Source organism: Aplidium turbinatum, chromosome 10 (assembly GCF_918807975.1).
Source record: "Aplidium turbinatum chromosome 10, kaAplTurb1.1, whole genome shotgun sequence".
Classification (NCBI taxonomy): Eukaryota; Metazoa; Chordata; class Ascidiacea; order Aplousobranchia; family Polyclinidae; genus Aplidium; species Aplidium turbinatum.
The window spans coordinates 15,821,476-15,846,448 of NC_137481.1; the positions used below are offsets into that span (position 1 = coordinate 15,821,476).

Consider the following 24,973-nt stretch of genomic DNA (forward strand, 5'->3'; position numbering starts at 1 on the left):
AAACCAAACTTACAATAATTGTCAAAAGAGTGTCTGGTAAATCATTTTTAAAACACCTTAATTGGGCGATGGCGGGTTGCGTAAATGTGTCATTGACCAGGCCTGGGATATGGAGGTAGCTGACACTGTTGTTTGATTTGTGTCAAGATGACAACTCGGATAAGAGGGACATGGCCTTAAACACCAAGGTGAAGCTTGTTGCGTATGGCCTACTTTTTTCTTTTCTGGGTAATTCCATTCTGTACCCAAACGGCAAATCAGTCGTTTTTTTACAATGATTTAATTTCTGGAGGCGTTGTTGAATCGATGCAGAATAAGTGTAAAAAAACGACTGATTTTTAATTGCTATCTTGGTGACAATACTTACAAATCATGTTTAATTGTTTAACCATCGTTTAATATCGAACTAACATAACATAAATGTCAAAAAACTCACTGGATTTTAATTTCCGATTTGGTCTGTCCTCGTCTCGTATCCACCTCGAAGCCGGACTCCATGCAACCGTGCACGACCTCCGTCGTTGCAAATGTGCTCGAATCATCAAACGAATAACTGGTTTCCGACGCTTCGGAAACAACAGACACATCGGTGGCCAATGTGAGAGTCGAACCTGTGTCCTTCGGTGTCAGAACCGTCAAGATTCCTGAACCAGCGTCATCGTCGGTGGCAAAGCTGCTGTTGTCTGCAAAGCGAGGTGGAGGTCTCGTGATCACGCCAAGTCAGATCCGCCACCAAATCAGTCTTTCGTTACGTTGATTCAACGCCTAGAGTTGTTGAAGCAATGCAACAAAGGACTAACAAAGGAAAAGACATCAATAGCCCGAGGGGCATTGAGAGTGGCTTTGCAGGTATTTGCAGTCTAAACAATGCAGTATCACCACCATGGCTAAGCCAGCTTTTAAAACTCTGCAACGTACATTGCATCAATGTAGTTGGTTTATGAGTAACGGACGTCTCTCCATGATGTTGGATATGTAATTTATGTATTTACTTTTGGTGCATCTTTTATTGCGTGGAAGCTGCAGAAAAAGCATTGAAGCTGATTTTTTTAGGCTCTTCTCCTTCACACAGCTTCATTGATGAGAAGCAATCCAATATGTGTCAATGTGGTTAGGGGGTAATAAGGATAAAAAGGACTGAAGAAAGTTAGAATTACCCATCATACGAAGACAACCTACAAACGTTGAATCAATGTAAAAATGACGGGTTTTCCAAGCTGGGTATATGTGTGGACAGGTCGAATGAAAAATTGAGATCAACGCACAACATTGAGCAAGGCTCATAACGTCAAAATGTTTCCCTCTTATTTTTAAAGCTGGTAAAATATTGTCGTCACAATCTCACACAGAGATTTGTTGAAATTGAAGATCGCATAAATGTAAAAAAAGAACAATCTTTGCTTCAAGTGTAGACTGGTATAGAACGAATAATCGGCAATACCTGCCAGATTGCGATTTCCCGGGGAAAATACGTTGTTAAAGCCGGTGGATTGCGATTGCGGCAAGCTCCATCGGCTGTTCAGGGATTTCAAGTCGTTGTCTGATTGTGAGTGAGGTGGTCCACCTGAAACAACGTATTGTGCTTGCAACGTTGAAATAAAGTTACAACTTGTACTGCAACATAATTTTTGGCGCAGTGATGGGATTGCATCGTAGGTGTTGTAGTCGAAAGGGCAAAAGCAGAAGTAATCCTACCATCAGTCAACGTAAGGTTTGCGGAAGTTCAATTCTTACTGAAGAGTTTGAGGGCCTTTGAAAAAGTTGCTTGACTGCTCTATGGCGCCAGTAGCGATGCAATTTCACACTCACGTTCCTTGCATCAACTCGAGAAACTTTGCAGCTACCATCAGCGGCATAGTTTCCTGTGATGATGTGTGAAAACACACGCAATACTTCACTTGGTTCAATTTCTTCATGAATAAACCAACAGCTAAGAAACTTAAACAATGCATCACCTCTTAGGCTGCCAGGCCGGCTTTGTTTTGGCACGAACAGAGCAGGATAGGGCCAGTCAAAGTCTTCATGCAAAGCCTTGAAGCAAGCTATCGGGTCATCAACCCTGAAAAATGTTACACTGACATTTATTCTCTAACCGCTAACGTCTTCTAATTATATAAACAACGTAGAAAACAAGCTTTATGATCAACTATGATCAAGTCAACATATTTTACTGAAAGAATGTGCGTTAGTCGGTTTGAGAAATAGCTCTAGTTCTGTCTATTTCTGGTCTATAAAGAGAAAAGGAGTAAAAATGATTGGAAATACGTTTTCGTTGTTTTTCTACGTGCGCATAAACGGCTTGCGTGGTCTCACCTTGCCGCCCTTGCTCGTTCTTTCCTCAGCCAAGGTACAAGTTGGAAGTCTACGTACGCCGCAAAAGTGCCGAGTTTGTGGAGTTGACGGTTTCCGAGCATCTTACGCGCCTGCGGAGGAATATGTCAAGCAATGAGTGATTGTTTCGATTTCGGTCGATTGAAAAGCCAGCTAGCCAGCAAATTACTGGAGAAGTTAAAAGGAGTAAAGCAAAGTACTGGAGAAGTTAAAAGATACGCTACCTGTCTGGCTAATATATAGTCGATAAAATAATGCTCGGCGCATTCGGCGGCGGCGTGTTCCTTGCTCTGGTTGTTTTCTCGTTCATTTTGCAGCCTGAGAACAAAATAATGTTCATATCCGGAAATGGGTTAAGTTTTCATTATGAACTTGTCATCTAGCTCAAATAAAAAGTTACAACAATAACCAGCAACTTCCACCCCATCATTCAACTACACGTTTAAATGCATTGCATAAAAAAGAGAAGTTCCACCGCAACAAGCCAGCTATCATGCAGAGGTGGAAGATTAGTGGAGAGCCAGTGAGAGTCTGTCTTTCACATTGATTCAACATCTACAGACGTAGAATTAATGTAAAAAAAGACTGATTTAGTGGCTGGAAAAAAGCAACCAAGTGTTAATGGTTAAAATCTAGCAAGGAGCCATTTAGTTGTAAAGATCCGGAATAAGTGAGCCTGGAATAAAAAACAATGAAAACGTTATGTTCTACTGTATGAGTTTTCCTAAACTAATCCAAAGTGCAATTGGCAACGGGTGAATTACCTTTTCAATCCTTATTCGTGCGCAACTAGACAAAATTCTTATGTCATACACGCGTGAAGTTAATGACTAAAAGAAAATTACATTGATAAATAGTTGGTCGACTTCGTGCGCGGAAGCTTCATGTCAACAACAAAATTACTGAATTTTTTTTTGTATTTAAATGAGGCTTGACAACAATGCTACAAGCCAAACAGTGGCCACTTCCAGCAGAAAAATGCAAAACGCTCAATAAAATTCAGCTCTACTTTGCAAATTATGAAAGAATTTCCAAAATTGAAAAGGACACAACAATACAAAGAAGGTGAGCCAATGGTCACCTCAGCACGACTTGCTCGGAAAACTACAGTTCAGTTAAACTTATGTTTTTTTTTTCACATGCCAACTCTCTTAAGTTAAAGCGAACTGACCTTTTGGGTCGGGTATTGCCGCTCACAGGATGGCTCAGCGAATGCTGCAACGGCCTGTGCACTGGATCATCCTTCAACAAATTGAAGTCGTTTAATAATCGCCTATCTATCTACTTGCTCCACATAAGGCTGCGTGGCATAATGGTGAGAACGTGGGATCGAAAGGACCTCGGTTCGATACCTTCCGGAAGCAAGTGGCTACGTCTTGGCAAGATACTTAATATCATGTTTAAAAATGGATAAAACTCTAGCTTCTTTGTCCTCCATCCTAGATCTTTAAAACCAGTCTTTAAAATCTTTATCTTTAAAACTTTAAAAACAAATTATTAAAACCAGTTGTAATTCTGGATTTAAAAAGCAAGTTAGCTTTTGCATTGACCTCATCTTTCCACTAAAAAATCTAATGTTGATAAACGATTCGTGAAAACAAACAAGAACTAAATAGAAACTTGTAAACTTGTTGCAATTTTCTCACTACACAAAAACAAGCTTTAAACTCAATGTAAAGTACCAACACGAGTTAGTTGTGAGCATCTCCCCAAACAGCAAAATCCATCATTTTTATGCATTTTCTGCAGACGTTGAAGCAATATTGTAAAAACTTGATTTTTAAAAAGTTTTGACGGACGAATTTCTGTCTGGCTAATTACCTGGTGATACTGGCGCACTGAGTAGCGTGGGACGAAAGTCGATGAAAGCGACTCCGAGCGACCCAGACTCTGACCGGTTGTTGAAGGCACCGTGGCCGATGACGACACAGGGAGGAGATATGATTCGGTGAAGCTTCGCGTTGACATACGACGGCTGGTGGAGTTGACAGATGACGGAGAGAACTCATCCGCTGGTGAGCTTGCTTGGGTTTTGGTCGAGCTGCGTGTTAGTGAAGCGTCTAATGCTTTGGTCGAAGATTGTTACGTGGTTACAAGTGCACAGAGAACAACCAGGCAGACGCTGGTCGTTTTAGAGCAAATGTTGAGAATCAGAAAGTGGTAATAAAGCAACTTCCTAGACAACAAATCAGTAATTTTTTACATTGATTCAACGTCTGTGAACTGATTTGTTGTCTGGATTGTGCTGTGCAACAAACACAACATGTGAAAACATAATCTTTCAGCTTGGTTTATGGGGTAGGCTATTGAAGTGATTTATTTCATGTACTATTTCAGCGAGAAGCTATAAAGAAAGAAATATTCACAAATCAAGAAAGATTCTCTGTGAAACAAAGAAATATGACGTCACGGTATCAAGGATATGCAACTTGAGGCCAGAAACGGTAGTCAAGACAGACAAATCACACAAGCCTTCGCTGAACAGCATTATCGATACAAAAGATAGACTGATCCTCAGGCCAAAATGCACTTGCTTAAGCACCTCCAATACGTATTATTCACAAATTGTATAACTCCAATGTGTGGTAACGTTGAAATAGCAGAGAAAATATTAAAAAGATAAAAGAATGTTTTTTGGTATGAAAAATTTCCACCTGACACAAATCACCGTCGAAGTTTGTAAAAGCCAAAGCAATACAAGCCCAAGCAACAAGTCAATGATTAGATAGCTGTGTTAGTGGAAAAGCTTCATCAATCCAGCAGGCTGCTGTGGTTACCCGACATCGGACACACCTAGCGTTGTAGCCGGAAAACGTGACAACGATCGCCGGCGAAGAGGGACAACTTCGACTCGATGAGAGCTTCCGAACCGGATTGAAGGTCGTTGTGAGGCTGGGAGCGTTGCTTGGTTGAGGGACGACCGCTTTCTCGTGGTAGCTGGGCGCCATGCTGTATTGTCGCTTCACAAGCGACGTTTTCCGCTCTTTGCGTTCTTCACTGCTTTTTTTACCGACAGATTAACTGCTAAACTGCTGAGGAATACCCGTCCAGCTATTGGGCAATTTTTAGATCGTTCAAACGGAAAACAAATGTGAAAGCCTGAACCATCTAAAAGCAAGGCATATTTTCCACACACACCGAGCTACCAACCGCCTAAACAAACAGAATGCACGATGACACGCTCAAAACGAGACAGGAAAAAAAGCGCAATCGAGAGATGACGAACTCACCTGAACTTTAGGTTCGGTTCGGGGTCAGTGGGGGTATTATGAAGGGATGCGGGGGCAACGGCGGGGTATATGTTGGTGTTGAGTAAGGTGGGATGACGTGGGGCTGCGTTGGTGTCTCCGTCACCTAAAAAAATGTTTCTATTGGAGATATAAGGTGCTTGGTCATGTTAGAAAATAAGACGCAACAAGTGTGCTCTGGACGCTGAACACTTTCAGAAGACTTGCTTGTAATTTTTTTTTTTTTTTTGGTAAAAACAGGAATCTATATTTTAACTATACAGTGACTACTGATCAAACGGCGATGTCCTTTGCTAGGTAGTTGTGACTTAAGTTACCTTTCATTTGAAATAAAGAAAAAAATGCCATCTACAGACACATTGTTATGTATCTACGATTCTGCAAATTTGACTTAGTGTACTTCTTTTTATAATTCACCAGTCACCTATCATTTAAAGCGGATTTTGAAGTCAGAGCTTCTGACATCACGTGTTTAACATCCCGGTAGAAAACGTAAAGCTCGGCGTCTGTGTTGTATTCAGCAAATTTACTAACCACCAAACGCCACTAAGGATACCTGGAACTACATTACAGCAGCCTATCTGAGAACTACGTGAGAAAGGCAGACGAACATGAACTAAAATCCCGCTCACCACCGCAAATATAAGCCGCTACATTTCCAACGGCAAGCCATTGGGGTAAGTGAGGTTAACGGAGCAGCTACATTTGCCCAACTGCCATAAACCTCTCCGCTTCTAGATACAAGATAGACCCTTACCCTTTTTCACCAGTGGTAGTGCTAGTTCACAATCTACACAACATTGATACAATGGCAATGCTATCTCGCTACTTATAACCTACCGGTGTGAAACCAGCCTTCATATATTTCATCCAAAACTAGATAAGTTCGAAAAAAGTTTAGACATTTGAAAATCACATTGAAGCTTTGTAGTGAGCATAAAAAGATATTAATTTCAACTAAAATCAAAAACAACGTTCGTTCAGCGTGACAAGAAGAGAATATGAAACGTACCAATCGCCCTAAGAAAGCGTGCTATATCGTTGGCGAGCTCCCACATGTGATTCTGTAGGGCTTGGTCGAACAGGCGAGTGGCGTCCTGCCTAGCAACTGATAGCTGCTCTAGGTTCTGGAGGATGATGAGGTATGACGCTGCAGTTCGTAGCTGGTTGTTCTTGAGGCATTCCTGTGAGAGAACTCACAGTAGTTGTTTGAACGTGTCAAAGGATGTGATGCTCGGTCGAACATCATGTAGCTGGAGGAAGTAGTGAGGGATCATGACATGCGGGATAGCATGGCGTGACTTGAGAAAAGAACTCAATTGAACAGATGAACACAAGATACTGCAACTGGCCACAGGGATCTACTGGCTGCAAGAAAACGTTTCCTCCTACTGAGTGGTTGATGTAATAATACAGAAAAGCGCGCAAAAAGAGGTCAAAATAATATATTACAGATATTACAAGCTACTTCGACAGACTCACCTCAAATAACTCGCGAGGGCTTCCCACAGAGTTGAAGAGATATTCCCACAGAGCTATCTCGGTCTTACGGGCGCAGTGAACGACAGTTTGAAGATATTCTTCGAACCCACCAAGGAACTTGATGACAGTTGGAAGAAGAGGATCGGGTATCGGCTCCGATGCGGTCGCTTCCTCTTCAAGAACCTGAATGATCATACGTTTTAAGCTTGACAGTGAAATTTGTATTCGCTAAAGCGAATACAGGTTTTTATGTTTGACCTTTCGAGGAACAAATCACCACACAAATCTTTATGCATGCTTTAAAACCCATTTGGGTCTTGGGAGTTATGTTTTAGAGGACGCTTTGGACAGGTGGATATAGAGACAGGTTGTGAAGGCAATTGCGGCATGTGGAGGCGGATCCGACCACTCTCAGTAACGGGGACGTCACCGGATTAATAGTGGACATATGTGAAGGGAAAAAAACTTTTTTTGAAAAATTGCCTCCAAAAAAATAGCTTTTGTTAAGCTTAAGAGATGATAAATTGTTCTTATCAACGAGCACATACAAATATGGAATCGAAGCTACGTCAAACGAGTCAAAACGTTTATTTCACCAACAGGCAAATTAACTTTATGCGCCTTTCTATCGTAAGCACTCATTCACACATCGTATAATAACCCGCAAATACTAATTATACGCCTGCGGTGGTGTCGTCACAAAATCAAAATACTTTAAACCAGCCAACGGTTAGCACCGAGGGAGCAATAAACTTTTAAAAAAAGTTTCAAGCATACCTCATGCAACATGAGCTCAAGCACATGCGGAAAGCAGGATATGTTCTTGCAGGTCTCTGCCAGCTGTACGGCATGGTAGCCCAGGTTTCGACGAAGCAACTGCCGAAGAATCTGAGGCAGAGATATTTAAAAGTTTTGGTACTGTGCGTGTTAAAATGTTTAAAACAGCTTTGCATCATTTACAAACTAAATAAAATGTAGTGCTAATTAGTGAGGGCATTGGAATTATTGGAAGCAAAAACACTACGTTTGAGGAAAAATTGACAAATTGTATTCATAGCCAAAAGAGTCTTTCAAAAGTAACTGCATCAGTGAAGAAGTATGAATATAATGCTCACAAATCTGAGTAATCTAAAGTAAAAAAGCATGATTGAGACATGAAAATTATCTCCATTTCCAAGATACATATCGGCAGGAATAGCTATTTTCACAATAAACTTTATTGTTACAAGGCGATATGAACTGTCAATGCTGACAGGTCGTAAGCTTGCTCAAACCACAACACTGAACGATCAAATAAACGCGAGAAAGATGTTTTCCCGATGAATCCGTTAGCAATGGTCCAATGCAAGCGGTGTCAAGCGGTGCCGAGTGATTTCATGTCAAACGTATGCTATCAAACATACTTTGCGAGTTAAAGGTAACGGTTAAAGTCGCCAAAAGTGACAACAAATACACACAGCGCCATACCAACCTACAATTTTTCACCAGGTCAAATTTATTAATATCTTGTTGACCGTCGCAACGTCGATAATACGAAAATTGGTCGCCGATGTTCGACAACAAAATTACAACACTAAGAGAGTTTTTTAAGAGTTAATGGTCTTATCAAAAGTAACTTGAGACTTTTAGGTTATTTCTACGGCGATTGCCATCTAAAAATTTCAAATCAAAAGCCCATGATCTAGTTTTCATGATTAAATAATGGCCGTATGTCCGAGGCGTCATCTTACCCTACTCGGAACAACATTACAAGACCGGAAGCATTTTTTTAATTCCAAGGTATCAAGATTTAAACAAAGATTGATGTAGTTTTATATCCCTGGTTTACTCAACACTTTGGTCTGCTCTGTAACGATGGCGATGCCAATAAAACTAATGAACCCGTCGCAGACAACTTTTCATAGAAAGTTCACGCTACTTGTAGACCAGCAACGCAATGGCTTGGTGGATGAAGGAAATTGCTAATCGAAGAAACACTCAAATTACATCAGATATCTATAACGCGAAAAACAGTGTTCAAATTAGAAAACTTGAATTAAATTTTTCTGTACGTAAGCACTCCATGTCATGGAGTCCATGATCGCCACACTTGGCTGTTTCCTTACATAAGAAGCCAAAGTGACCTCAGTATTTTTCAAACTACTAAAAGTCCTACAGTTGCGGAATGAACTGACCTGGTGCAAGTATATTTCACAAGTGCGTTCTATGGTGGAGAATGGAAGGGAGGTGGTGATGTTGGAATGCAGCCTCTTGTTGTCGATCTTCTGATCCAATCCCTGGTAGAGAAGCTTTGAAGAGGAAATTTTGGTTAAAAAATTGTAACGGAAAGAGAGCTTTAGTAAAAAAGAGAGAAAACCGAATAACTTTGGATTGGACGTTTTTAAATGCAATAAGTTCAATAAATTGCTTTTGATTTCACTTTGAAAGGGAACAAATTCGAGTTTTCAATACATCAGTGAGTGTTTGGACTTTCTTGCCTCTGTTCGATATACTTGCGCGATTACATAAACTTTTCCGCATCTCGTGGGCTGCGCTAAGCACACGGTCACTGTTGAAAGACTGGGGGCTGGCTTTCCAGTAATGCGAACCTGAGTCCACCCAGCTGACGCTGGTTGTTGATAAACACCGCTCACCTCTACCCAGGGTGTAATAAATTGGGTGGGTATAGTTTCTGAAAGAAAGGCGACCGAGAGAAAGGAACTGGCTACTCTACTCTCATTAGTGCCGCAGGCCTACCCAGCCAGCAAATCAACCACTTTCAACAATGATTTGACGTCTGCAGACGTTGAATCAATGTAAAAAGGACCAATTTTGCTGGCTGGGTAGAGTGCTGAAAACCATCTTCTCATTTCCCAAAGCGACATTATATCGCAAAACGACTTGAGCACTTAAATAAAATCGCCTTTCTTTAAAGACCAACAAATCCGTAAGACCTTGACATGGAAAAGAGCATGAAGCAAGATTAGCGATGGACAGCGCTGCGTGTTTATTGGAAATGTTTATTGTTTATATAGAATACATATTAAAGTTTGTTGATCGTCAAAAAGCTCGCTTTCCAACCGCAAGAATGATTACGTCATTCACCACCTAAGGCTACGACAAAGCTCCATCGAGTAGCAAACAACAACAATGGCATGCGACTTGAGCTAGAAAACAAGACACTCCTGTTTATAAGACTGTTGGGTAACAAATATATTTCGACTTGCTTTGCATATCAGTTGTTATGATCTCGATACGTAACAGAAATCTCGGCTTAACTTGTCGCCATTCACTTTAAAATGAGGCTATTTTTGTTGTAATTTGTTATTTTTAACCACATTTCATGAAAACGCTTCTTATGCTAATTTGACTCAATTCCCAAAGAGCTTCCAGGAGAGATTCAACACTACAAGGAAACTTGCGATCTTACTTTTATTATCATTTTAGGTAACGTAATAACAGTGATTAGACGTCAGGTAATGAAAAAAAAACGATGACGAAACACACTCTGAAAGGGCGCCTGACTAAAAGCACGTGAAGCTATGACTGAAACATATTTTGAAAAGAAACTGCTTTGATGAGCTCTTTGGTTCCACCGAGGCTAGTGACTTTGCAGGTGGTCGAGTGTCGTGAGATGTAATTTTTTTGTGGTTAAGGCTGGTCCATGGCATTTCGCACGGTGTAAAAGCCGCCTCAACCTATTTCCAGGTTAACAATAAAGTAATGTGAAGAAAGTAATGTGCCTGCTGGTTTTGTTGGCTCTTTTCTTTCCACAATAATAAAAGAGTTAAACTGACTGGTAAAGCAGCGGTCGAATACCTTGTGGCTAGAATACGGTGCGATACTGATGAGCCCAGCCTCATGGGCGAAACACGTGTCTATCGCTGTCAATTCTTGCTACAAATCGACTGCAGAGAAACAAATAAAGTAATGTTTATGAAATCTAATGTTGAACTGTCAGGATTGCTTTGGCTGGGACTGCAAATATTCCGAAGTATTGGTAATTTTGTTTGTTTAATTTTCTGTATTTGGAATGCAACTCATAAGATCTGGTTTCACTTTCTGCAACTTCGGTAAAAGAAGGCGACATGTAACAAATGGTTCGGAGCACACAAAAACCCAACATAATACCACTGGGTCAACAAACGTGATATGTTTAAAAATCTTTCAACAAGTTGTAAGGGTTTGGTAGAGTTGGAGTATTTTCTCAAACAACTTTTGCAGTTTTAATATCGCAATATCTTTAAAAATCTATTGCAATTAATAAGATCCATTTGCATAATAATTGCGTTGGTGACCATTTGAAAATTGACTCCAAAAATTATCGCGAGTTTAAAAGGTAAACGTGACAATACGAAGATTTGAGACAAAATGTTATCCCGATGTAACATTGCGTTGGTGAACAGGTAACCTAATTGAAAAGAATTTGACTCTCCATGGTGCCTCAGTGATTTGGAAATGACTCAAGAGCGACCTCTTGCGAACACAAGTTTGACTTGCAAAAACATCAATTTAAAAATGGTTATTCCGCAAATACCGAAGCACAAGTTCTTGGTATTGTTTAAAAGAAACAAAACAGAAAACAGCTCTGGAAACTTAAATAACATGGCACGACTTACCGTTTCAGAAGTGACACCCAACACAACTGCTTCGTTGAATAATACAGCGAGGGGGTAGCAAGTGTCAAGTGAAAACGCCAACGTGATTCTTCTAGCGGTCAGAAGTTGGAGTTCAAATCCTCTTGGGTTGGCACCATCGTGGCCCCCGTGCCTGTTTTGCCTGGGAGGAAAAAGGGGCAGCCAGACCCTGACCCCGGCACCACCACAACCCAGCCATAACGCGTCTGTCAAGTGGACTTTTGCTCTGTAAAACAGGCTCGGTGAAGTTTTTTGTTTACTTTGGTGTTTTATAGCTACAACCACGTCTAAGATGTGATGACGAAGAAGCATTGGCGGCAGTGTCAAGAATGTGGAACATTATTCTCCTAAATGCGACTTAGAGTTAAATTATACAAACGAATTTATTTTCACACGAGTCAGTTCAATCATAAACAGCTAAAAATCGATTTCGATCACCTAGCAGCTAGATCATCTTCAGTTGAGCTTATTCAAATAGAGTTAAATTACAATTTTTTTCAAAAATCTGTGCCAGCCGGGTTCATCTCATTAAAATGTGAGTGTAGTGAAAGCAACCACAAATCCTCACTATGAAGTGTATTCTGCTAAAACGCAGCAAGGTTTCAAAACATAGAAATCGACACTGAAACGAACTATGACATTGAATATTGCTTCGTGCATTTCTTCAAATGCGTGTTCCAAAAGTTCGTGTACGCTTCGATAACTTTACAACGTCATATTTACAGAGTTATTGGATGATCTCTTAAAGTCATAAGGGCATGTCTTGCTTTTCATTCATAAATATTGAAAGGGATTGTGGTTTGATAAGCTTAAACATCATTAAATTTTTTCAAAAAAGAGAAATGTGTCAAACTGCAATACCGATTATGTTAAATACACGAATTTTAACAAAACGTCTGTTGAAAATATCATTTCAACGTAACGAAACAACTCCACCCTTTATAAACATCTGCATTCTGCACTGCTTTCTAACTCTAAAAAATATAGAAATCTGGATGGATTAAAGCCTTTCACCTGTTCTTGTGATGAGTTGTCCAGATGTTTTCGACGCAGGAGGCGAGCACCACAGGAGAGGTGAACCTCATCTGCTTCCTCTCCTCATCCACATGGTTGAGAAAGTGCTCTTCATCTTCCATCCCGGGACCTTCGTCATCTCCGTGGGAGCGTTGCAAGAGCAGTAGACGACCTGGAGCGGATGAGAGATGAAATGCATCCTCTGTCATGTTCACGACGTAAAGCTAAAATGATCCTTCACTGGGTGTTTGTCATCAATCAAAGATGTCCACATGGAATCATGGATGAACAACTCGTGAAAGCGATTGTTATGAGGTTTCACGTAAGAAAAACAACTAAAAATCGATACCCACTTGTGTGGTTACGTATCGTCTAATCGTAATGTATAAATGTAATTTGATCTCAAAAAATTTCTCTATCCAATAACAACTGCATAACTAAGCCTTCAGGACAATTAAGTGACGGTTTTGACGCTAGGTGTTCTAAGCTGGAATGGAAAATATGCTGTGAAAATCAGGGCTGTGGTCGGGCGAAAAATATACGACTCCTCGGTTTATAACTGGCCGATCATCACGATGCCGGATTTAGTGTTGCCAGATTTTCGAGAGCTACCAGATTTTTAAAAATCTTTTCTTATTTCATTTTATGTTTTAAATTTAATTTCACTTCAGTTGTGATCGAAATTGAAATGGCAACTTTCACAAAAACTACTTCTTCTTACAAAAATTGATAAGAACAAATACTTTTATCTTCTGGTGAAGTTTTATAGCGCAATACCGAAAACAAGAAACACTATTTTGAAAAAAAACGTTATAAACAAAAATTTTATTGTTCATCGTTTTGTATCAAGCCGGAAACGAAGTCAACTTTCTTTTTAACGACTCTTACGCCTGATACGGAAAAATCCGTTCGACTCCACAGCCCTGCGGAGAATCGAAAAAAAAATGACTTCTACAAAAAGGTAATAATTTGATGCTGGACTTCCTCACCTGCCACGTTGACGATGATCACTTCTGTCTCTCTCGGAGACCTGGAAGAGAATGACGCTGACGAAGAAGATCTTCTCGTGGCACTCTCCATGTGGAGTGCAGACATGGTTACCGAGGCAACCAGTGTGGGGTAAGGAACAAAACGAGCCATGGAAATATCTTGCAAAGGACGTAGAGATGCCATGGGTCTTTGTCTGGAACAAAAAATATTTCGTGCTTATAATCACCTACAATGAACTTGCAAATACAAAACCTGAAGTTAAAATAACTGCACCCGTAAAGCCTGGGATCGGGCAAGATTTATGGATACCCTCTTTGGAAAAGTCCAAGGCATATCAGGAGAAGCACAAGAAATATGCTAGATAGACTACTTAAAAATAATCACAAAAAATGAGCTATTTAACTGCATGCAATTTAATAAAAATACTTTGATAAAAATGCCATTTGAAAAATAGGGGATTTTTACACCGAGATCAAGTAACAAACTGTCAGCTATGCTGCTCCAAGGTCACAGTAGAACAATACTCACGACTTGGTGTCACGTGCCATAACAAATATGATGATCCGGCAATCATAGGTAAATAATATGAGAAGGTTTTGGAACACATTGACGAGCAGAATCTGTCACAATCACAATAAGAGGTTAGTGAGGTTAGCTATGTCTGATGCAGAGTATAAGTCAAATTTGGGCTGAATGGTGGACCAGATTAGAACCAAAAAAAAGAATAAAGCAAAAGCATCCACATCTGTATCAACAACAAAAAAACAGCAAGACAAAACAAAAAATTATTGATTTCGTGCTTATCTTGCTTTTCAAATAGTAAAGATACCGAACTATATATCGGCCATAAGGTAAACATTAGGGACTCAAGTTGATTTTATCGCTAGAGGTGGATGGTATCATTGAACACTCCACTTATCCGGGTATCGAACCAGGATCGAATGGTTGGAAGCCAAAGCCATATCCACTCCGCCACGACACAACATTCCCACATACCTGTGAACGGACTTTGCGGATACAAGCAAACGCGTTATCCAGGTTGTTGAGTCGAGGATAGATTCGAACCTCGTCGCGATTCTCTGATAAACTGAAGCAGGCCACCACTAAGAAGTCCTCCCACCAGGTTAAGCCTCCTGAATGCAAGAAGAGATCAAGATCGGAGAGATGGGAAATATTTTTTTGGTGTACGGCAAACCATGTATCAACCTGGGACAAGCTGAATTCGTGTATTCGCAGCAACCAACCAGTTGTATTCTATCACAAAACATGTTTTAGAGTTTTTTGTTTCATCAGACCTTATGTTTTAGATTCTTTTAATCATCCAGGGCCGTGTTATATTCTGTTGTGCTATTTTAGTACAGCAAGCACTTCAGAACACGATGTTGGTGAAAGGACTCTATAAATTATAAGTACTATTATTCTTAAGTCAAATATCAATGCTTCCATACTGCAATTTTCCTCTGTTATGAGGACATGAGAATAGTAAGATGATGGTGGAATGGTTCGAAGTGATTCGTTAAATATATTTTAGACGATTGATAGCTGCCACGATTTACATTATTGATCAGACACATGATTCAAATTTGAAACACGGTTCAGCCGTTCAGTTCTCTTAAGCTAAACATGTAGAACCAGTGAACAGCGGCCAAGGTCGGTTACCGGTGACCACCATGTCTTTCTCCTGCATGACGTTGCCGAACACCTTCCACTTGCGAGATATCACAGTGTAGTGAGCGAGCCCGAAATTGCCGGCGATGGCCAGGTAGCAGCAGGTCTCATCAACGGCGGCAAACTAAATGAGGTAAATAAACAATGCAGGTTTTGAGACCGAAAAGCTTAGTTGGATAAAGGTGTTGGTTTATGTATCAAAACTTAGTTTAGAAACATCATCGAAAAAAATAGAAAGGTTAACCAAGAAACAATTTCACGAAGTATCTAAAGAATGACAAATTTACTACTTTCTTACGTACCGTAGTTTAAATAAAGCAACAAGCGATAAAATTATTAAAGCAAAGACGCTTAATTGATATAGCCTTGATACTAAGCAAATCCAGTATAACAACTCAATTAAACGAGAGTAGAAACACACAGCTTTTAGAATCTATTTCCTCACGACAAAATTTTCCTAATCAAGCAGCAAACACTACTGATTATGTTACCTGAAATCGAAAACAAACATATTTGTTTGTGCACCACATTCACTGACTGTGTCGATTTAGTCAACAAGTAAAGTAAATAAACACTAACGCGTATGGGCCAATTGCTCGGCAGGTAATTAAGAGGGAACTGGACAACAGTCCATTGCTTGTTCCCCACAGCGCTGCTCTCGTACACCTCTTCCTCGGGATCTTTAGAAGGAGGAGTCTCCTCCGATATAGAATTTAACTTCTCGTCACCAGAGAAAACAGAAAAGGCAGCTGATGGTGAAGTAGGTACAGACCTATACATTAATTATTTATTACGTTATGAGCAAAGCAAGACTTATCAGTCATTAAAACATGACTAGGAGGATTTGTGTCTTTCAAAATTAGATACAAACGACCTGTTGGCACCAGCTCTCGGAACACAGTTCCCTAGTGATGTGGTATAACGAAGACACTATTTGTGCCTTTATTCTGGGTCAATGTTGCGTTAGTACAAATTTTAAACAGGTCGACTTTAAGAAATGTCTACAAGACACAATAAATTGTCGTTGCCACATTTAATCGATGGCATATCAATATTTTCTAGTGTGCCATTGCTGTCTGATGCGCCAGATTATTAACATCAATAGAAACAACTCCACAAAGTACATCTATAAAGAAGATGCCGCTGATTAAGGCATGAACAAATATTGTCGAAACGTCAAGAATTACCAAGATGTTAGTGGCATGCCACTAGCAAGGGTAAATGTTAGCTGACTTGAAGCAATATTGGAGTTAAAAGCGACATATATAACTATATGCATATAGCATATATAAGAATGTAGATTGGGGGCTTGGACTCCTAGTTGCGAAAAGATAGATCCTTACTTTCTCCTGGGTGACAGACTCTTGTTGACGGTGTTGATGGATTCCTTGCCTCTTCCTGCTCCTCGGTGGGGACTGGACACGTCTTTTTTAATACTGTTTTGTTTTTCAATGGAAAGATTAAGAGAAGACTTCAGTGGTCTCTCGCCGCAACTCAAGTACAATCTATCTTCACTGTGTAGCAGCACATGGCAGTGATTGCTCTGTTTTAAAATGAACTGCTTCTGTCATCAGCATTAACGGTGTGCGTCACAGAATATGAAGTAGATGAGATAACGAAACCAACTCTGATTCTTCTACAGCATATTTCATCGCACTGAGAATATCAGAAACTTGCACACAATATCGATATCAGCACCCTCGGCATAAAGTAAACCAAAAATTACAAACCTCCTTGACTCTGTTCATATACAAGCTTAATGTAAAAGAAAATACAGAACCGTATGTACGAACACTCCATGACCGCAATGTTCGTAAACATATTTAGGCGGAAAATCTCCTAAATGGCCATACCAAAAAAATACCGAGTAGTGAAAAATAACTTTGATTTACTTAATAAGACATTTACTTCCATTACACTGTCACTTTATAATTTTAGTCCCATTAACGTTAAGTAACTATCTTATCCAATAAATCAAACCCTGCAGAAAGTCTATCAATGCTAAAGTTGCTTAGTATACCACATCTTACTGCTAGATTGCATCTAAGCAGCAAACACCTAAAACTAAAACGTACAAGTACAAGCGACTACAAAATTATATAAAATTTCTTACCATGCAAGGATTCATAGCGAGGGCACTTTTCACAAACTGAACTTGCAGCAGTTGGCCTAAGTCAGGCTCAGGCGACTTCTTGTTGGTCCCATATTTCTTAGAAGCCGGAGACTTTGAGATATTTCCAAACTGTTTTTTAGTTTTGCTTTGAACAGTTTTTATGTGGACATCGGGAAGTTGATGCAGCGCATTGTCATCTCTGTCGGTTTCGTTTTCATCACTGGCGGATGGAGGAGGAGCAGGGGACACACTGATCAGCCACAGGTGGTATCCTTCCACTCCCCAACACTTAAACAAACAAAGAAGCATTGAAACCAACACAACATAAAAGATGCATTTATGGAGACTAAATCTATCATGAATTACAACACTGCAACTAGACGCCAAAGTCTGTGATGATCATTGTTATGCAAATCTTTTCCTACCATGGACTTGCAAATGCCTTGAATGTTTAGAGACCCGTCAGAAGCGTAAGCTCGGTCAGACGCCAAAGTACACACAAGACAGGCTCCAAATACACTCCATATCGACAAGCCACCACTTGCCCAGGCCAACGCGAGAGCGCAACCGTCCGGCGACCAATTGATGCCCAACACAGCCCCTGAAGCAGAGAAGCGATTACGTAGCTAGTCCGCAGAATATCTATTGGCAAACCGAAACAGTGACAGAGCTTCAGTAAATTTAAAAAATGCAAAATCACTAGACACACGGCAGGGAACGCCCCAGATAGAAAACCAATCGTTTTTTTACATTGCTTTAACGCATGCAGACGTTGGTGTGGGAAGCATGCGTCCAGTCACTGTGCGCAAGGCGCTGTTTATGGCAGTGTCGATGTTGTAGCAGTGAGCAATGCGGCACTAAACAGGTACTCAGTACTCTGCTAAAAAGTAGAGCTGCTATTCGCAAAGTGTCAGCTCTCGCTCCGCAGCTGGAGCCTGCCAGGCGCTTGAGTAGCGCAGCACGCGATGACATTTTCTTGCGCAGTGACACCAAATGGTAGCGGTATGTGAGCGATCTGTCTAATGTCACCCCGATGTATTTTGGTTGGGGGCAGAACGACAGAGATTTTCCATTGTTTTGGACATTTAGGTCAGGATCAGCTTGTTTTTCTGAATTTCAGTCGCCATTTCTGGAGATAAGCTGAAAGGGTTTTATGTCCTGGCTCAGGGTGTTTTCTAGGTTTTCCCAAGACTTTTTGGAGTGGAAAATTGCTACATCGTCCACGTATAGATATTTTGCGGAGACCGTGCTTGGCAGGTCGTGGGTGTAGACTGTAGAGACAATGATTTGTGTTTCCCAAGGGATCATTTTTGCTTTGAGGTGGTAAAAGAATATTTCGTTAACCTCTGAAGATAAATAAAACTCATAGTAAAAATGATAAAAACGTAGCAATATGCATTTTGTAAATTAGCCAATTTTGTAAAACGCAGTAAATTTGTCGTACAGAGCAAACATTTACACTCAAGGCCATTTAAATTCGTAGAGCTTTAGATCTACTATAGATATTAAGCGCTGTTATAACAATATGGCAATAACCAGCTCTTGGTCCACACTCCAAGTGGCTTGTTGACACAGCGCAAAGAGCCTGCTGTTCAAAAGAAGCAATTCCCAATACCACTTGATGTTTAAACAACTTGAACCCTCTACATTAGGGAGCGCGCCATGCCATAAATAGTTTGGTTGCATGTGCTAGAATTTCGTTCTTTTAGGTCGCACTAACATGGCATCAGTTGATTCAACTTTTTCCACAGCGTAAAATCCGACAGAAGCTCAGCCTATTCTTGTTGCATTCCTTTTACACTACGAGGAAACGACACGTTAAATTCCCATACAAAATAATACCATGGCTGCTAAAGTAACAAACACAATGGCAACCTAGCCCTAGAAAATCAACAACAAATCAAACTTACCAACAGTATTGCAGATGTTGGGATAGTGAGTAGGAGACAAAGCAATAGTGTGAGAAAGTACGAGACATCCAGTCACATCGTCGATGGCATAAACACAACATTCTCCACTGGAATGAACGAAAGTATTGTCATATCGTACGATATCTTCTATAACAACATTAGTAGCCTACTTAACTAAATTTAATTCGTGACAGCTGGTTTGGTTGTTTTTTTTCTTTCCACAACAATAAGAATTCATTCTGGCAAAAGCAGCGGCCGAGAGCTCTATGGCATGAATTAGTGGTGCGATTCCGATCAGCAAAAAGCATAGCCCAGCTTTAGGGGCGAAACACGTGTCTATAGCTGTCAATTCTTGTTATGCTCGAATGCCGAGAAAGAGTTACATAAATTTATCGATGCTGCAAAATTATGTCAACATTTCATGTAACTCATCTCATGCTTCAAGGTAACCGGTAACCCCAAGCATGTTGAAATGTACGCTTTCAAGGATACAAACAAATTGCATAGTCTTAAACGAAGAATCCGCTTTATCGCCGCAGTCGGCAACAGACAAACTTGAAGTTATGCAAACACGCATCTCATAAGAAAGTCAGACAACAAATTTAGATAGTTGATAAAAATGCAAAATTTACACGTCATAAATGTCGGAGTAGCCTACGATTTGTAGGCGTAACTAGACAATTAGACATGTATCCACAGTCCACACTGTAGCGCCAGGCGATTTAAACGCTGTTCCGAGAAAGCTGCAGGCTATTTTATTTGGTGCAATCGTTATGATATTCATTTATATATCGTCGGCCTAATAAAAACTTTAAAGTCCAAAACAATTGTAATGTATTTTCTGGAATTCAGCTTGGTAAGCCAATGGTTCGCACAGGAAAGTTTTTATTAAACGATAAAAAATATACAAAAGTTATGATGACGCGAAAAATGTATTCGTAGATATAATCTGGTAATACAGAAGTCACATAGACCAGCCAGCTATGACAAGAGCGTTTTATGACTGCGCATGTAATTGGCGTGCCCTCAAGCGTGGTAGGCCTACCTTTTGAATTATTATTTCAAAATTCCGTTCTCACTTGCGAGCAAAGGTGAATAAAATGATGTCAAGTAATAAAGACGAATCTAAAATAGCTGCCAAAACTTTGATTAAACTGTTGCGTAATACTTTATTGCACCCTTCCATTTTACGTTGAAGAATCGAAAACAGGGTATACTGCAGTACTGCACAGCTTTTTGGTGTGGAAATACAAAAAGCAACAAAAATCACTCACAGTAAAGTATCATACTACGCCTAATTGGATGGATAATGGATATTTTATCAGGCGAAGACAAACCTTTTGGTGCCAAATCCTAAAAGCCTATATTTGTTGTTGATAGCAACGCAAGTAGCTTGTGATAGACCAGGTGCCCATATACCCTTTGCATTCCAATCCATCGAATCCACGGCTTTACTGTTGAATCCGCCATTTATAGATTTACAATCAGATTTTGTCACAGCAACAAGAGCCCCTCGACCATCACTGAGAACAACAGCAAATCCCTCTAGAAAGGAGCTGTACACAGCTTGGATGGGGTAGACGTTCTTTGTCTTCAGATGCATGCCTGAACAACGGAAACATTAAACGGAAAGTTGTTTAATACGCTGATCTTCTGTAGCATGTATGAAATATACATATATCATGAACTGCAACCGTACACTGATCTGTGAATCGGCAGGCAGGTAAATAAACTGCATATTATAAGCATTGCGCAATTTCAACCCTTTAAATAAACACGACTGACCTAAGCAATACAGCAAGTTTGGGTAAGTTTTCGTAATATTCAAAGTTTATAATAAAGTGTTTGAGCTGTTCAAGTGTTCAAGCTACTTAAGCATAATGCAACTTTAACGAAATATTAAACCAAAGAAAAAGTACAAATTGAAACAGATTGCAAAAACTCTCTGGGCTAAGCTAATATTTTAACATGGCAACATACGAGTACATTAAGTTGCTAGATTACCAAGCAACTTCCAGTAGCGTTGAGCAAAGGTTCAACATCGTGAGTAAATTGTAGGCTAATATAAGAATCTTACTTTTTTTACCAACTAAAGTTTGCATTAATTTCCAGAACACTGTAAAGAATATGCAAAACTCGATTTTGTAATATCATACACAAATCACGAAATCAATGTTCATCAAACAAATTATGGTAGAGCGGTGACAAAGACAAAAAATCTTTAAACAATACGACAGTACATAAATTGTACAACAAAGCATTAAAAATGTCAACCATGGCGTATGAAGTATATATTATTTAAACTGACCAGCCAGCTGCATATCGACTGAAAATGGAATGTCACAAAGGCTAATGGACTTCCTTTGACTTGTAGGAGTTTCCCAAGATAGAACTTCTATTCTTCCATCCTTAGTAGTAACTAGCAGATCATCATGAATGGAAGATAAACTAAATGCAAACAAGGTATAGACAATTATATAATATATCAGTAAAGTGATGTGATGATTTCGTTCATCAGCTCCACCCTGATACTGAGTTTTGTGCGGTTAGCTTGGGATTGAAGTCAAAGATAAGAAAACATTTACCGTACATTGTGTGTGCAAACGGAAAATGATGAAGCACGAAAGAATTTTCATAATTTTATGTGTGAATATCGTGTACCAAAGTGTGATGACAGAAAACGTCAACTTTTAAAAAATTGAAATGATTTCATAGCAAATTTCTGCAGGCTTGATTCTTGAAAACCACCGCTTTATTATAGCAAATCAGTAGATGTTTTTCAATGGTTGCTGCTCTTGAAAGGGGTCTGCTACTATTCGGTGAGTCAGATTTGGTGAGTCCGATTTGATGATTTCCTAACCTCTAACCCAAACCCCTAACCCTAAAACGGCAATGATAATTAGGCTACGGTACCCAATAATTTAAAAAAAATGAACAAATCACTAAATAGGGATCGGACTCACCGAAACGGGCCATTCCGCTTGAAAGCGTATTGATCTTTCACTTCAATAACCAGTCGTTTTTTAAAGATAGCAAATTGATTATACACATTATTCGCACATATCAAATTACCAAGAAAGTGAAACAGCTTGGCACCAATGCGGTGTGTAATTAGAGTGGATTTGTGCATGTTTAACTTTTACTTTCGGTAAATCAAGAAGGCCTAAAATTGTGCATATTCTATTTCCGCCCCAGTAGCCTTTTGTGTTCACTGTTCAGTTGAGTTTTATTATCAACTTGAGAGAAATCCCAATTTTTGCAAAACCAAACTAACCTTGTAATTACGGATTGGTAATTGACATTAGCCTTAAGTGTAAGTCTCAGTGCAGGCACTGCCTCAATGGAATCACTTTGATTTGTCTTTGTTTGTTGGTATTCATATAAACTGACACCCTTGTCTCCTTTAACATCTTGTTCCAATTGAAAGAAAAGCAAGTAGCCTGCAGTCGTCTGAAAATACATAACAACATTTTATAAACCTATGTCAATGTCAAATCAAAACTCAACCAAAACTATTGATTGTATGGTGAGGGAAACTTTAACTCCTCAGCAAAGTAGAGTCTTGAAATTTGAACTAATATCAAATCAAGTGTATGTATATTTATCAAACTAACTTAACAATTCTATAGCTCTAGGATTTAAAATATATCCACTGGTAGTAATGTAGTACGGTAGGCTACCCTACTAAAGCAAAAAATGTTAAATACAAAATACTACTTACTACAAAGGATATTGAATTAAAAATTCTAACCAGACATTTCTGCAACACAATACTGCAATTCACAAAGTTGACAATGCAGTGTAGTTGCTTGGTTCTATCTGCTTATGGTTCTAACATAATGCAATTAGCAACAAAATAGCATATTGAGAATGTTTGCATCAAAACGATGCTTTAAATCATAACATTCCATACCGAAATAGCCAACATGCTGCTATCTTGCCTCCACTCAGCCAATTCATTGGTGCCAACCGATGCTACAGATGAATGGCATCTTTGGTAGCACACAATTTCAACGCAAGGCTGAAAGAAATAAACAGTCAACAATTTGCCAAAGACAAAAAGTTCAGTTTGGCTTGAAAAATGAAAAAGTTAATGGATACAGTTCTTTAGAAGGAACAAATTGTTATGTCTAAATTCTATGTCAAATGGAGTACGGTTAAAGTTATAATTGCAACAACAAATTTAGTAATGCTGCTCAATGTTTATCATATATACAGTACATTGAAACAGACATCTAGGAAACAGCTAGGTTACAAACCAGGGTTAATAAACTTTCTTAGCTGAACATACTAACACAGTCAACATGAATGCAATATCCTTCCTAATATGAATTGCAGCAAAAATAACAAAAACTTAAGAAAACCATCCAACTAAACACATAATTTCAGAAAATTTGATAAGCTTATTTGAAAGAAAAATGGATATTTAACAATACCCCATAATCTGAAAATCAATCAACTACATAGCCTATTGTCCACAACTAGACTTTGGACTACGATATGCTGATCACTATTCTGACAAATAAGTAAAACAAGATTAGTTTTAGGGCAACCGATTTGTAGCAACAGCGATAGACACGTGTTTCGCCCATGAGGCTGGGCTCATCAGTATCGCACCGTATTCTAGCTACTTGGGTAATCGACCAAGTAGCTAGTAATAAGTAAAACAAGATTATTATACCCATAAAAACTGTATTTGTAAAAAAGGTATATAAATGTTTACCTTGCAATGCCATATACTGACAGTAGTCTCCGTAAGAACAGCGAACAGCATGCGATAGCGATTGCATACAACGCATTTCAGAGGAGACTTTCTCCCTTGTCCAACAGACAAACATTTGGGCCATCCAATAGGAAAATACATGATTGGTGGCAATTGGAATGCAGGTGTTTATATAAATAAATTAAACCATTTACAACTTGAGAAACTAACAAATCATTCTTTGCAACAAAAACATAACCTTTCAAAAGCAACACAAGTAAGCATTGCAAGGAAATGCTATAAGTACAACTGGTCTTTACAACTTTTGCAATAATTTATGTTTACTCAGTAGAATTTGCTGACATATGATGCTGGTGTTATCAATGGATTAAGACCTACGAACAGTGTCGTCACAAGCTCAATGAAGACAAAATGGACATAGACTGTCTTGTGCAAATAATGAATGTAATGTAATTATGAATCATGTTTCCCAGTTTTAGGGAACATGCAGTAAAGATTGCTTTGAAATAGCGTATGCTTTGAAGCAACTGGTGATGACTTAAAATGCAAAATATCAATTTCTTTTCGACAAAAAAGCGTAGTAAAATTCTCAGAAACTTTATTGAGACTCTGAGGCTAATTCAAAAGGAGTATCGAGAAAGTTTGTCGGAAAAAGAAATTTTATTAGGTTCAATTCCAAATACTTCCTAGGCTATTTTGAATCCATTCAAGACAAAAGCTTTCATTTATGGCAAAGTTACCTGATGAAAATTGGTGCTCTTCCAAACTTGGAGAATTATTCTAATCTGCATTCTGCACTATCAAAAATCTCCTTGTTGCATAATTATCATTCCACCACACTGTTTTAAAAAACAACAAGTAAGGTCCACCACTTTCAG

At 39.3% G+C, this 24,973-nt stretch overlaps 1 protein-coding gene across 1 annotated transcript in view; it reads right to left on the minus strand.

Annotated features, from left to right (window-relative positions):
* The window catches only part of LOC145778169 (guanine nucleotide exchange factor subunit RIC1-like), a 31,582-nt gene extending 7,346 nt beyond the window's left edge, over positions 1-24,236 (minus strand). The window contains exons 1-28 of the mRNA XM_082589601.1: positions 24,096-24,236; positions 23,286-23,393; positions 22,647-22,822; positions 21,681-21,820; positions 20,710-20,977; positions 19,373-19,479; positions 17,888-18,063; positions 17,463-17,750; positions 16,693-16,892; positions 15,929-16,121; positions 15,341-15,473; positions 14,678-14,814; positions 14,210-14,301; positions 13,681-13,874; positions 12,692-12,863; positions 11,660-11,903; positions 9,236-9,349; positions 7,839-7,949; positions 7,062-7,244; positions 6,592-6,763; positions 5,562-5,685; positions 4,153-4,372; positions 3,503-3,573; positions 2,556-2,649; positions 2,314-2,423; positions 1,956-2,059; positions 1,442-1,564; positions 437-683 (exon numbers count right to left, since the gene is read on the minus strand). Of these exons, the coding sequence (XP_082445727.1) occupies positions 437-683; positions 1,442-1,564; positions 1,956-2,059; positions 2,314-2,423; positions 2,556-2,649; positions 3,503-3,573; positions 4,153-4,372; positions 5,562-5,685; positions 6,592-6,763; positions 7,062-7,244; positions 7,839-7,949; positions 9,236-9,349; positions 11,660-11,903; positions 12,692-12,863; positions 13,681-13,874; positions 14,210-14,301; positions 14,678-14,814; positions 15,341-15,473; positions 15,929-16,121; positions 16,693-16,892; positions 17,463-17,750; positions 17,888-18,063; positions 19,373-19,479; positions 20,710-20,977; positions 21,681-21,820; positions 22,647-22,822; positions 23,286-23,393; positions 24,096-24,236 (4,442 nt within the window). The remainder of the gene's footprint in view (positions 1-436; positions 684-1,441; positions 1,565-1,955; positions 2,060-2,313; positions 2,424-2,555; positions 2,650-3,502; positions 3,574-4,152; positions 4,373-5,561; positions 5,686-6,591; positions 6,764-7,061; positions 7,245-7,838; positions 7,950-9,235; positions 9,350-11,659; positions 11,904-12,691; positions 12,864-13,680; positions 13,875-14,209; positions 14,302-14,677; positions 14,815-15,340; positions 15,474-15,928; positions 16,122-16,692; positions 16,893-17,462; positions 17,751-17,887; positions 18,064-19,372; positions 19,480-20,709; positions 20,978-21,680; positions 21,821-22,646; positions 22,823-23,285; positions 23,394-24,095) is intronic.
* Between the last annotated feature and the right edge of the window lie 737 nt (positions 24,237-24,973).